The sequence below is a fragment of the Gekko japonicus genome, unplaced genomic scaffold (assembly GCF_001447785.1).
Source record: "Gekko japonicus isolate JY-2015 unplaced genomic scaffold, Gekko_japonicus_V1.1 scaffold2449, whole genome shotgun sequence".
Classification (NCBI taxonomy): domain Eukaryota; kingdom Metazoa; phylum Chordata; class Lepidosauria; order Squamata; family Gekkonidae; genus Gekko; species Gekko japonicus.
This window is the reverse complement of record NW_015174911.1, coordinates 247,235-260,787: the sequence shown is the minus strand read 5'-3', so window position 1 is coordinate 260,787 and position 13,553 is coordinate 247,235. Positions and strand designations below refer to the sequence as shown.

The window sequence follows — 13,553 nt, the reverse complement described above, 5'->3', positions numbered from 1 at the left end:
AGTATATTCTGTACCAGTGTTCCCTCTGAGGTGAGTTGGTGTGAGCTAGCTCAGTTTTTTTAGCCTCCAGCTCACACATTTTTGTCTCAGCTCAGGAAGGCTGGCTCCAGCGCAAACAGATTTCTGCAACAGCCAAATCGCTTGCTCACAACTTTAATGTCAGCAGCTCACAAAGTAGGGTTTTTGCTCAGAAGACTCCGCAGCTTAGAGGGAACATTGCTCTGCATGTACGTCTAGTTTTGTGTTTGGGGCGCAGGGTACTAATTTTATGGCAGGTTGAAAACAGTCATCTGTAGGGACCGACCTTCTTCTCGAGTTCGAATTCTGCCCCCAGCCAGGCTTCTCCTTGGGGGACATAGAGGATTGGCAGGTAAGTGGAAATTTGACAACGAGACGAGAGAACACTTTGCCTGACGAGAGAGAACGCTGCCCGTTTCTGCTCCGCTATGTCCACTAGTAGAGACCTCGTCTGGTGAACTCCACCGAGGAAATGTGGATGTCGTTCAGGATCTGCACTCTGGAGATGGCCGAGAGCTGCTTCTGTCGGTGCTCGTACTGGAGGACCTTGCTGTCGTCCACGAAAGCGTGGAAGTAGTCTTGGTCGGAGGAGATTTCGATCTGGAAAAAAAGAGGCCGCTTAGTCCCTGGTTAAAATGCACGACCACCGTCGAGCCCACGAGCTGCACGAAAGGATGCATCTTCAGCTGCCTCCCAACGATCAAACGTGGGTTGTTTTTTTTTGCCAGGCACGCCTCCCCGGGGAGGTTGTTCCATGACCGAGGGGCTGCCCCCCAAAAGGCCCTCTCTGTCATATGTCCACCAAACTAACTCCTTTGGTCAATGGACAGACAGGTGGTTCTGTGTGCCTGTGAATTAGCAATGTCGCGACAGAGAACGTCTTGTTTGGGCATGAAAGGGAAAGCCACTGAGATTTACTGGTATTTGTTGGAATTGCAAGTTGCTTACACTTCAGTCATTACAGAGTTAAATGTTGTTTGTTAGGAAACAGGATGTTACGTTATGTAATGTATTCAACGGCGGGAAAGTTTGTGGGAGTTGTTTACTCTAATGAAGTGACCTGTAACCTTTGTATTGGTCAACTAACAACTTGCTTGTGGAAATGCTTTGATCTAGCATTTCCTTGACTGATCCTCCTTGACTGATCATTCTGGCTTAGCTTATGCCAGCTTTTGAGACTGGGTCCCGGTCCCATTACAGCCATACTTGAATAAGAACAATTCGAAACGCGGCTTCAGGCATCCGGATTACGCGTCGGCTTTTGATGGCTCAGAAGCTTTTGATGGCTCAGAAAATTTGATTATTCCAATTTGGACTTTGATATTGCTTCTATGCTAGAGAAGACTCTGACTGTTTCTATTATCTTTGCACCTTGGCCTATTGATTTATATCATACTTGTTGTTATGCTTATTTGATTTACATTTCATTATATCATACTTGCTTATTTGATTTACATTACACTTGCTGTATGCTTATTTGATCATTATATACTTGCTTATTTGCTTGTAAGTTGTTTTTGCCAAGTGGTGTTGTTTTTTTTGGTTTCTAGCATTCATGTATTCACAAAGTTTATGGCCCTTTGTGTGAACCAAAGAGTTAGTTCTCCTCTAGAAGCCAAGACAGATAGAAAGATGTGGCTGTTAGCGTTTATTACTGAAAGTAACTGCAAGTGTGCAACCTTTTATTTTATTTCTTTTATCCAAAGTCTTATCCAAAACCCATGTTTCATTTTGTTTTGATAGTAAAGATATTTTTCTTCTACTAAATGTGGCTCTCGTGTTTGCAATACGACCATCAACCCTGAATCAAAGAACACCAACAGTATTTGTACCGGGAACACAGTGCGCCTGGTTGGTTCACATCTTGGGAACCTGATGATGAACAGGGCAGCAATCAGCAGTTCCCCACCGGCAGGCAACACCACGACTTCCTGATGACCAGGAACTACTCGTGGATTTTGCTTTGGGGCAGACTTGGTTCCTCGGACGCAAGCCCCAGAACCTGTCTCGTGGTTCCATCCTGTTTTCCCCCCTACTTCTGAGTTCCCCCATCTTTCCCTTTCCCGGTGTTTGGACTTCTCTCTATTACTCCTTGCTTTGAGTAGACTATCTACCTAGTCACAGCCTTGGTTATAGAATCCTAGAATCACACAAAGTGGGAAGGGGCCATAGAGGTCATCCAATCCAACCCCCTGCTCAATGCAGGACCAGCCTAGAGCGTCCCCGACAAGTGTTGCTCCAGCCACTGCTTGAAGACTGCCGGGGAGGGGGAGCTCACCACCTCCCGAGCAATGCTCCCTCTAAGCTGTGGAGTCTTGTGAGCAAAAATTCTACTCTGTGAGCTACCGGCATTCAAGTTGTGAACGAGCGATTTGTCTCCTGCATCAATTAGTTTGCTCTGGAGCCCTCCTTCCTGAGCCGAGACCAAAATGTGTGAGCCGGAGGCTAAAAAAATTGTGAGCTGGCTCACACTAGCTCCGCTTAGAGGGGGACAGTGCTCCCGGGGCAGCTGATTCCACTCTTGCACAACTCTGACTGTCAAAAAGTGTTTCCTAATATCCAGCTGGTACTTCCCCGTCCTTAACATAAGAACATAAGGACATAAGAGACGCCAATGTTGGATCAGGCCAAAGGCCCATCTAGTACAACACTCTGTGTCACACAGTGGCCAAAAATACCAGGTGCCACCAGGAGGTCCACCAGTGGGGCCAGGACATTAGAAGCCCTCCCACTTTTGCCCCCCCCAAGCACCAATAAGACAGAGCATCACTTAATTTAAGGAGCTGCGGTGCCTCAAGTGGTTAAGACGCTGAACTGCAGGCTGTGGAAGGTCGGTAGTTCAGCAGTTCGAGACCCAAGTGTGCCGCATGATGGAGTGAGCTCCCGTCTCTAGTTCCAGCTCCTGCCAACCCAGCAGTTCGAAAGCAAGAAATTGCAGGTAGATAAATAGGTACCGCTTTGGTGGGAAGGTAGCAGCGTTCTGTGCGCCTTGGTGTTTAGTCATGCCGGCCACATGACCACGGAAACGTCTTCGGACAGCGCTGGCTCTTCGGCTTTGAAATGGAGATAAGCACCGCAATCCTAGAGTCGGACTCGACTGGCTTTCGAGCAAGGGAACCTTTACCTTTAATATCCAGTCGGTACTTTCCCGTCCTTAATTTAAACCCATTCTTGCAAGTCCTGTCCTCTGCCGCCAACAGGAACAGCTCCCTGCCTCCCTCCACGCCCTTCAAAGACTTCAAGAGAGCCATCCTGTCCCCCCTCAACCTCCTCTTCTCCAGACTGAACATTCCCTAGTTCCTCAGCCTCTCCTCAAAGGGCTTGGTTACCCCTGACGTTGACTCCAGTTCTCCATCATTCTTGGTCCTTGATCAGAACCTGCTTCTCCACCACCTCCAGTGTAATCCTCACGGGGAATTCCCTTGGTGTTCCACCAGGATCCGCTCCATCTTCTGTTGGGACCCATGCCTCATATACTGTGATCTTGCAGCCGAGCATGCACAGTTTTCACAACAAGGTTCTTTTTAGCTACACGGGGCATGGCGTGGTTTTGTGTGTCCAGGGAAGGCGTTTGGAGGTTCGGAGTTACCTGGAAAGGCTGCTTGGCTTCTAGTGGGAAGGTGTCGGTCAACACTTCCTGCCCCCATTGGTTGTCGAGAAAAGAGTTGCAGACGATGACGGAGTCTTGGAAGCGAGGGTTAAAGTGGAACGCAATCTGCTCTCCTGCGCCACAGAGGAAATTGATCTGGAACCTACGAAAGAGATTTCAGGGAGGGGGAGAACCCCTTAAAGCAGGCTCTGCTTGGGTGCACGAACAGACAACGCTGCCTTATACTGACTCAGTCCCTTGGTCTACCAAGGACAGTATTGTCCACTCTGACTGGCAGGAGGTCTCCAGGGTCTCAGGTCCAGGACTTTCATGTCACCTGCTACCTGATCCTTTTAGAAGGAGATGCCATGGATTGAACGTGGGACCTTCTGCATGCCAAGCAGAAGCTCTTCCACTGAGCCAGGGTCTCAGGCACAGAGGTCTCTCCCATCACCTCCTACCTGATCCTTTCACCTGGAGATGCCAGGGACTGAACCTGGGGCCTTCTGCATGCCAAGCAGAAGCTCTTCCACTGAGCCAGGGTCTCAGGCACAGAGGTCTCTCCCATCACCTCCTACCTGATCCTTTCACCTGGAGATGCCAGGGACTGAACCTGGGGCCTTCTGCATGCCAAGCAGAAGCTCTTCCACTGAGCCAGGGTCTCAGGCACAGAGGTCTCTCCCATCACCTCCTACCTGATCCTTTCACCTGGAGATGCCAGGGACTGAACCTGGGGCCTTCTGCATGCCAAGCAGAAGCTCTTCCACTGAGCCAGGGTCTCAGGCACAGAGGTCTCTCCCATCACCTCCTACCTGATCCTTTCACCTGGAGATGCCAGGGACTGAACCTGGGGCCTTCTGCATGCCAAGCAGAAGCTCTTCCACTGAGCCAGGGTCTCAGGCACAGAGGTCTCTCCCATCACCTCCTACCTGATCCTTTCACCTGGAGATGCCAGGGACTGAACCTGGGGCCTTCTGCATGCCAAGCAGAAGCTCTTCCACTGAGCCAGGGTCTCAGGCACAGAGGTCTCTCCCATCACCTCCTACCTGATCCTTTCACCTGGAGATGCCAGGGACTGAACCTGGGGCCTTCTGCATGCCAAGCAGAAGCTCTTCCACTGAGCCAGGGTCTCAGGCACAGAGGTCTCTCCCATCACCTCCTACCTGATCCTTTCACCTGGAGATGCCAGGGACTGAACCTGGGGCCTTCTGCATGCCAAGCAGAAGCTCTTCCACTGAGCCAGGGTCTCAGGCACAGAGGTCTCTCCCATCACCTCCTACCTGATCCTTTCACCTGGAGATGCCAGGGACTGAACCTGGGGCCTTCTGCATGCCAAGCAGAAGCTCTTCCACTGAGCCAGGGTCTCAGGCACAGAGGTCTCTCCCATCACCTCCTACCTGATCCTTTCACCTGGAGATGCCAGGGACTGAACCTGGGGCCTTCTGCATGCCAAGCAGAAGCTCTTCCACTGAGCCAGGGTCTCAGGCACAGAGGTCTCTCCCATCACCTCCTACCTGATCCTTTCACCTGGAGATGCCAGGGACTGAACCTGGGGCCTTCTGCATGCCAAGCAGAAGCTCTTCCACTGAGCCAGGGTCTCAGGCACAGAGGTCTCTCCCATCACCTCCTACCTGATCCTTTCACCTGGAGATGCCAGGGACTGAACCTGGGGCCTTCTGCATGCCAAGCAGAAGCTCTTCCACTGAGCCAGGGTCTCAGGCACAGAGGTCTCTCCCATCACCTCCTACCTGATCCTTTCACCTGGAGATGCCAGGGACTGAACCTGGGGCCTTCTGCATGCCAAGCAGAAGCTCTTCCACTGAGCCAGGGTCTCAGGCACAGAGGTCTCTCCCATCACCTCCTACCTGATCCTTTCACCTGGAGATGCCAGGGACTGAACCTGGGGCCTTCTGCATGCCAAGCAGAAGCTCTTCCACTGAGCCAGGGTCTCAGGCACAGAGGTCTCTCCCATCACCTCCTACCTGGGCCTTTTTAACTGGAGATGCCGGAGATTGACTGGAGACCTTCTGCTGACAGAGCAGATGCTCTACCACTGAACCACGGCCCCACCCCAGATAGAAACAGCTGGAGATGACGGCCTTACTCATTTGTCCTGGAGCCCGTTTCACCTTTGACTCTCACATTCCAGCCAGGACACAGCCCCTCTGGGAATGAGGCTTCAAACTGTAGGGGAAGAAAGAGGGACAGTGAGGTGCTACAATAGGACGAGGCTGCTGGAATTCTCCGGTGGCCCCTCTGAGGTCGAGAAAGAGATTGTGCTGGACTTTGTCTATGGGATAGATAGACTGGACCTTTAGGTGTAATGTAGGAATTGACACACCAACCACCAAAGTGTGTTTGCTTCCCTAGAGGTCACTGTCAGAGAATGCTCAAGGAATGATTTCAGGCTAGTATGAGGAGGAGGAGGAGGAGGAGAGGAGGAGGAGGAGGTGATTGGATATATACCCCACCCTTCACTACCCAAAGGAGTCTCAGAGCATCTTACAATCTCCTTTCCCTTCCCCTCCCCACAACAGAAACCCTGGGAGGTAGGTGGGGCTGAGAGAGCTCTTTCAAGGACTGCTCTTGAGAGAACTTGTAACTAACCCAAAGTCACATTGGCAGCTGCATGTGGAGGAGTGGGGAATCAGACCTGGTTCTTCCAGATTAAAATCCGTGCTCCTAACCACTACACCAAACTGGCTCTCTTTAAAACCTCTTGCAGTGGACCCCAAGTTGCAACAGGCTGATTTGTGACCTTCTTTGGAATAACTTCTCTGATACCCGTGGAGCTGTCCCTGGTGCTGAAGTTCAGCTAACCCACTACATACCCTGTTTTCCTGAAAATAAGACCTACCCAAAAAAATAAGCCCTATGCACTTGTGGTATAATCCCTAGTCTGTCTTCTTGAGAAAAAATAAATATAAGACAGTGTCTTATTTTTGGGGAAACACGGTAGCTTTCTCTGTCGTCTTGCTACCTTCAAACAGGCTGTTTTGCAACCCAGCAATCCAATCGCCCCTTATTTGAGCTTTCAACCTCCCCTTGTTGCTGACCTTCCCATGGTGCCTGTGAGCCACGGCTTTGCTGGGATGCGACAGCAACTCGGCTACAGGCGGTCGTGTTATATAAAGAGCAAGGGAAGCGAAAGACAACATCCCTGCATGAACAATTCCTCCTCTTCACAAAAGAACCAGTTTTTAGTAAGGAAATGCACTTGACATTTTGCTGCCGTTGCTCTGGTCTCTTAAGAAAGACCTTTCACGGAGGATAACGGAACGGCTATTTACTCCGTGCCTAGTACCTGGCGGAAGGTTCAGACCTTGGGAGACAAAGCAACCTTTTCTGCTGTCCCTTTCATATATCTTCTGCGGCGGGTGAGTGTTTCTCAGACCTGAAGGGTCACGGCCTTAGGTATGCCCAGCTCTGTTATGTAAGGTGGGCCCTCTTTAGTCCAGAAGAATCCCAAGTCCAGATCTTCAACATGGCAGGACATATATCTCCGTGGGAGAAGCAGCAGTCCCGTGCCTATTGAGAGGAAGTGTGGTGTAGTGGGTTAGAGTATTGGACCAAGGCCAGGGAGAGTTGAGTTCAAACTGGAGAGCCAGTTTGGTGTAGTGGTTAAGTGTGCAGACTCTAATCTGGGAGAACCGGGTTTGATTCCCCACTCCTCCACTTGCACATGGCTGGATGACCTTGGGTCAGTCACAAGCTCTGGCACAGCTGTCCTTGAAAAAGAGCAGTTTGTGTCAGAGTTCTCTCAGCCCCACCCACCTCACAGGGTGTCTGTTGTGGGGAGGGGAAGGGAAAGGAGTTTGTAAGCCGCTCTGAGACTCCAAGTGAAGGGCGGGGTATAAATCCAATCTCTTCTTCTTCTTCTTCAAATCCCTGCTGGCCCTGAAACTACCTGGGCGACCTTGGACCAATCAATCTCTCTCTGTGTGTCTCTGCCTAACCTACCTCATAGGGCTGTTGCATGGATAACATGGAGGAAGGTAGAAGAAGAGGAGGAGGAGGAGGAGGAGGAGATTTGATTTCTATCCCCCCTTCACTTGGAGTCTCAGAGCAGCTTACAAACTCCTTTTCTTTCCCCTCCCCACAACAGACACCCTGTGGGGTAGGCGGGGCTGAGAGAGCTCTTTCGAGGACTGCCCTTGAGAGAACAGCTCTGAGAGAACTCGTGACTGCACCCGTCACACCAGCAGTTGCACGTGAAGGAGTGGGGAACCAAACTCGGTTCTCCCGGATTAGAGTCTGCACTCCTAACCACTACACCAAACTGGGTCTCGATCTGTGTATGCCAGCTCCTTGAAGGAGGGGCAGGGTAAAAAAAATGTACAAATAAATGTAAATACATAAGAGGGATGGGGGCGGGGTCTGTCTTCCCCTGTCTGAAAGGACTTCTGATTAGACCTCAGGGCTTCCCAGAGTATTTTAAAAAAAGTGTCTCTCTTCTCCCCTGCACTTTGGTTTTCTTCTGTGCTTGTGGTTACGCCATCTGCGGAAGCCGTTTTGTGCTTGTGCCAACCGCTCTAGAATCATAGAATCATAGAGTTGGAAGGGACCTCCAAAGGCATCTAGTCCAACCCCCCTGCACAAGGCAGGTAATTCACAAACACCACCCCCACACACCCCCAGCGGCCTCTGCTCCACACCCAGAAGAAGGCAAAAAACCCTCCAGGATCCCTGGCCGAATTGGCCTGGAGAAAAATTGCTTCCTGACCCCAAAGTGGCAATCCGGCATTTCCCGGGCGTGTAAGAAAGGGCCACAGGAACTCTGTGACAGAATTCCAAAGGTGCCAGCAGGCTTAAAAGGGTTGGGAGGCCCAGTCTCTAGAAAGGTGTCGAACTCAACAAACGGCTGCACCTCACTGATTACATCCATCTCCCTCTCTCTCTCTCCTGCCTTTTGGCCAAAGAGCATCCCAAAATAGCCTCCAGTGCCAGTCTTGGCGGGGGGTCTGCTGCTCTCATGTCTCCTGCTCATTAAACACCCCCCCTGGCTTCACTTTCACACCAAGGCTACGAAAATCACATGGCCGTGTCAACAAAAGGGAAGGAAAAGAGAGAGACTCCCGAGAGAGATATTTTTAGGTGCCACGTGCCCTGTTTGTGCACACTTGCAAGGGGTAAAAGGGTCCCCTTGCTCGAAAGCCAGTCGAGTCCGACTCTAGGGTCGCGGTGCTCATCTCCGTTTCCAAGCCGAAGAGCTAGCGCTGTCCGAAGACGTTTCTGTGGTCATATGGCCGGCATGACTAAAGACCAAGGCGCACGGAACGCTGTTACCTTCCCACTGAAGTGGTACCTATTTATCTACTTTCGAACTGCTAGGTTGGCAGGAGCTGGAACTAGAGACGGGAGTCTACTCCGTCATGTGGCGCACCTGGGTCTCGAACTGCTGAACTACCCACCTTCCACAGCCTGCAGTTCAGCATCTTAGCCTCTTGAGCCACCGCAGCTCCACCTTGCAAGGGGTGGGGGAGGTTAAATATTGTTTGGCTTGCATTCATTTTGGGGGATTGATATTTTTTTTAATACTGTTTTTTATTTATTTTGTCTGTACGCTGCCTCCGTGCGCCTTGGCGTTGAGTCACGCCTTCCACATGACCACGGAAACGTCTTCGGACAGTGCTGGCTCTTCGGCTTGGAAACGGAGATGAGCACCGCGACCCTGGAGTCGGACTCGACTGGCTTTCGAGCAAGGGAACCTTTACCTTTACGCTGCTTTTCACCAGAATGGGGGACCACGGTGGCTTAAATCTTTCTCCTCTCGTCCATTTTATCCTCGCCATGATCTTGTGAGGCAGATTAGATGGAGAATAGTGTGTGTGTGTGTGTGTGTTAGCAGCTCTGGGGTGGGAAATACCTGGAGATTTGGGGTGTGTGGAGCTAGGGAGGGCGGGGTTTTGGGACATGTGACCTGCCTTTGCGTCTCCACACAGTGAGGCTATTAAATTTTGTAGGGCCTCCCTTCCTGCCCCTCCTCTCTTCCAATTTCTCTTTGATCGGAAAGGGATTGATTAGAAATGGACTCCAGGTTCCTTAAAAAAAAAAAAGGGAGTAGAAATGGATTATTGGGTTTCAGGGAGGAACTGGGTAAAGAGGAGTTAAGAGACTGTGAACAGCCTCGTGGCGACTGACAGGCCCAAGGTTGCCCAGCAAGCTTCCATGGCAGAGCGGGGATTCGAACCTGGGTCTCCCAGATCCTACTGTTACACTCTAACTGCTGTACCACACTGCTCGAGTCTAGGGGCACCTTTAAGACCAACAAAGTTTTATTCAAGGGAAGAAGAAGAAGAAAAAGAAGCAGTTTTGTGCTTGTGTCCACCGCTCTAGAATCATAGAATAATAAGAAGAAGAAGACTGGAAGAACGTATGACTGACCCACGGTCACACCGGCAGCTGCATGTGGAGGATTGGAAGAATCAAACCCGGCTCTCCCGCTACACCAAACTGGCTCTCAGCTGTGCCCCAGAAAGTTTCTTTTATTGATTTACTTAATTATTCCATTTTTATCCCGCTCCTTTCTCTGCCAGGCAGGGCTCAGGGCGGCTTCCGACAACTAAATACAAACTTGTCCAAACGGTACCTATCTCATGAAGTCAGTATTTAAAATAAATGTCTTTATTTGGCTTTTGGTCACTCTTTGACCCTTAAAGGTTCTTTTTTTTTTGAAAAACAATTTATTAGGATATATTAATAAGTCAAACATATATCACATTACAAACTGTTATACATCCTTCTTCTCCTAATTCCCCACCCCTTTTGACTTCCCACAGTGCTCCAACCTCCAGCCCAAATCTTAAATTTTCTTCCTTCCTCCCTTACTTGTTACTCAATTTCTACAGGTAACATATCTTTCAAATATTGTTCATATACATTTACACTTCTTCTAATATCATTCTTTTTTCAATAGTTATCAAAGCAAAGTAAGTTGTTCTTCACATCCCAATATTTCTCTAAATAGTCTTTAAAGTCTTTCCAGTCTGTAAAAAATTCTTCTGCCTCCAGATTCTTAAGTTTTCTTGTCATTTTGTCCATTTCAACCATAAAGAGTAGTTTTTTTATCCACTCCCCTATTTTGGGAGTGACCTTTAAAGGTTCTTGAACTAGGCGGACACTCTCTCTCTTTTTAAAACCCTCTTCCCCAATATGCAGTATGGGGTCGATAATTCTAATCTACCTAACAAGATTGTCGTAAGATAATATATGTGAAGCGCTTTGAACGCATGGGAGCGCTGTATAAATGCTAAGCATGGGTATTGAATCTTTAAGCAGAGCGTTCTGCGGTGGCGTTTGCTCACAGCCTGGGAAGGAAGAGAAACAGGGGGTGGTATCGTTTCAGATGGGTAGCAGCGGAACAAAGTTCGAGTTCAGCGGCTCTTTTATAAGACCAACAAAGTTTTATTCAAGGTATAAGCTTTTGTGTGCACACGTGCATACACACGAAAGCTTATACCTTGAATAAAACATAGTTTCAGGTAGGGTAGCCGTGTTGGTCTGAAGGAACAGCACGAAGTTGAGTCCAGGGGGCACGCTTAAGGCCAACAAAGTTTAATTCCGGGTATCAGCTTTTATGGTGTATCTGAAGAACTGTGCACGGACTCGAAAGCTGATACCCAGAATTAAACTTTGTTGGTCTTAAAGGTGCCGCTGGACTCAGACTTTGTTACCTTGAATAAAACTTTGTTGGTCTTAAAGGAGCCAGTTTGGTGTCGTGGTTAAGTGTGCGGACTGTAATCTGGGAGAACCGGGTTTGATTCCCCACTCCTCCACTTGCAGCTGCTGGTGTGACTTTGGGTCAGTCACAAGTTCTCTCAGAGCTGTTCTCTCGGGAGCAGTCCTCGAAAGAGCTCTCTCAGCCCCACCTACCTTTACAGGGTGTCTCTTGTGGAGAGGGGAAGGGAAAGGAGATTGTAAGGCGCTCTGAGACTCCGAGTGAAGGGCGGGGTATAAATCCAATCCCTCTTCCTCCTCCTCCTCCTCTTCTTCTCTCTCCCTATCTATGCCATGCCAGCCTTAATTTACTTCACTGATACCCTTCTTTTCTCTCCACTGGGAGACCCAAAGTGGCATACAACATTCTCTCCCCATCTCCATTTTACCCTCTCAACAACTGTGCGTGACTGGCCCAAGGTCCCCCAGCGAGCTTCCAAACAGAGCAGGAGATTGCAACCGGGCTCCTAGTCGGCTGCTCTAACCGCTACGGCCAAGTCCATTTTCAAGGCTTACTGCATAGAAATCACTCACCCCGCCGGGAATCAGTTTTCTGTTCCCCTTACCCGTAGCACCATCCTGTTCGGATTCCTCTCTGCCTCCAGACCCGCCAGGAGATGCACAGTCCGTGAAGCTGGATATATATATGAGATCCCCCCCCCAAAAAAAAATCACATGTTTGCGCACGGCTGATTAACCGAGCCAGAAAGAAGCGGGGGCTGCGTTTTCAAAAGTACAAAAGCGGGCGGGAAGCGAAGCGGCGGGGAAGAAAAGAATTCTGCTCTCTCAGCAGATACGGGGATCCCAGCTCTAGCAATATCCATCCCAGCTCATGATTAGGGCATTTGATATGCTTTTTTTTTTGGGGAGGGGGGGGGAATGTTGATTTCCTGGTCAAAGCCGACTGCAGTTGGCAGACCCACCCGCTCCTTAGAGCTCTTTCGAGAACTGCTCGTGAGAGGACAGCTCCGAGAGAACTTGGGACTGACCCAAGGTCACACCAGCGGCTGCACATGGAGGCGTGGGGAATCGAACCCGGTTGTCCCAGTCTGCGCTCCGAACCACTGCACCCAACTGGCTAGAAAAGCTGCAGACTATTTCCTTGATTTGCCTTTCGAGTGTACTTGGCGATACTTTGGGGAGAAATCCAAAATGGATAGGAAGGGCTCGAAGACCTCCTCGCTCTCTGGCTTCCCCTTTGTCACCGGCTGACTCGGCGCGATCCTAAGAAGTGTTGCAGTCTTGCAAAGTCTGTTGAAGTCAGTGGCCTTAGTTGGGTGGAACTCTGCCTGGGATGGCCTGTCCAAACAAATTTTCTGCTTCACAGCTCCCTGGGAGTTCCAGACAGCAAAGTACGACAAAGCCCGGATTGTCCACGAAAGATTAGGACTTTGCTGTTCTCCCAATGCGGGCGCATTCTGCTGATGTCTCTTTCCAGTTCGGTACAATGCAAAACTGCATGTGACTCTGGGTGCGGGGAGCTGATTTATATCCCCCCACCGCATTAGAAAGGTTTGGAGGTTCAAATAAGTGAATGATTTCTAAATGAGCTGAGCGAGTGAAGAGTTTTAATCCATTTGGAAAAGCGCCCAGATCTAATAATGGATTATATCCGGGATTCTGGGCCTGAACTCGGAAGGGGAGGGGGCTGTGGCCCTGCGGTCAGAGCATCTGCTCGGCATGCAGAAGGTCCCAGGGTTCAATTCCCGGCATCTCCAGCTTAAAGAATCAGGTAGGAGGCAATGTAAAAGACCTTGACCTAAGACCTGGAGAAATGCTGCCCGTCGAGTGGACAATTCACTGCCACAGGAGGTGGTGGCAGCTACAAGCATGGGCAGCTTCAAGAGGGAACTGGATAAGCATACCGAGCAGGAGTCCATCGGTAGTAGATGCTTTTTGTTGTTGTTCAGTCGCACAGTCGAGTCCGACTCTTCGCAACCCCATGGACCAGATCACGCCAGGCCCTCCTGTCTTCCGCCGTCCTCCGAAGCCCGCTCAATTTCATGTTCGTTGCATCTATGACACTGTCCAACCATCTCATCCTTTGCCATCCCCGTCTTCTTTGACCTTCAATAGGGTCTTCTCCAGTGAGGGCTCCCTTCTCATTTGGTGGCCAAAGTATTTGAGTTTCAGTTTTATTATCTGGCCTTCCAGGGAACAGTCAGGGTTGATTTCTTTTAGGATTGACTGGTTTAATCTCCTTGCAGTCCAAGGGACTCTCAAGAGTCTT

General features: G+C 50.0%; 1 protein-coding gene across 1 annotated transcript in view; it reads right to left on the bottom strand.

Annotated features, from left to right (window-relative positions):
* Positions 1-453: 453 nt before the first annotated feature.
* Positions 454-13,553, bottom strand: part of LOC107122011 (grifin-like) — a 32,351-nt gene continuing 19,251 nt past the window's right edge. The window contains exons 3-5 of the mRNA XM_015425032.1: positions 5,712-5,791; positions 3,608-3,770; positions 454-618 (exon numbers count right to left, since the gene is read on the bottom strand). Coding sequence (XP_015280518.1) covers positions 454-618; positions 3,608-3,770; positions 5,712-5,791 — 408 coding nt within the window. The remainder of the gene's footprint in view (positions 619-3,607; positions 3,771-5,711; positions 5,792-13,553) is intronic.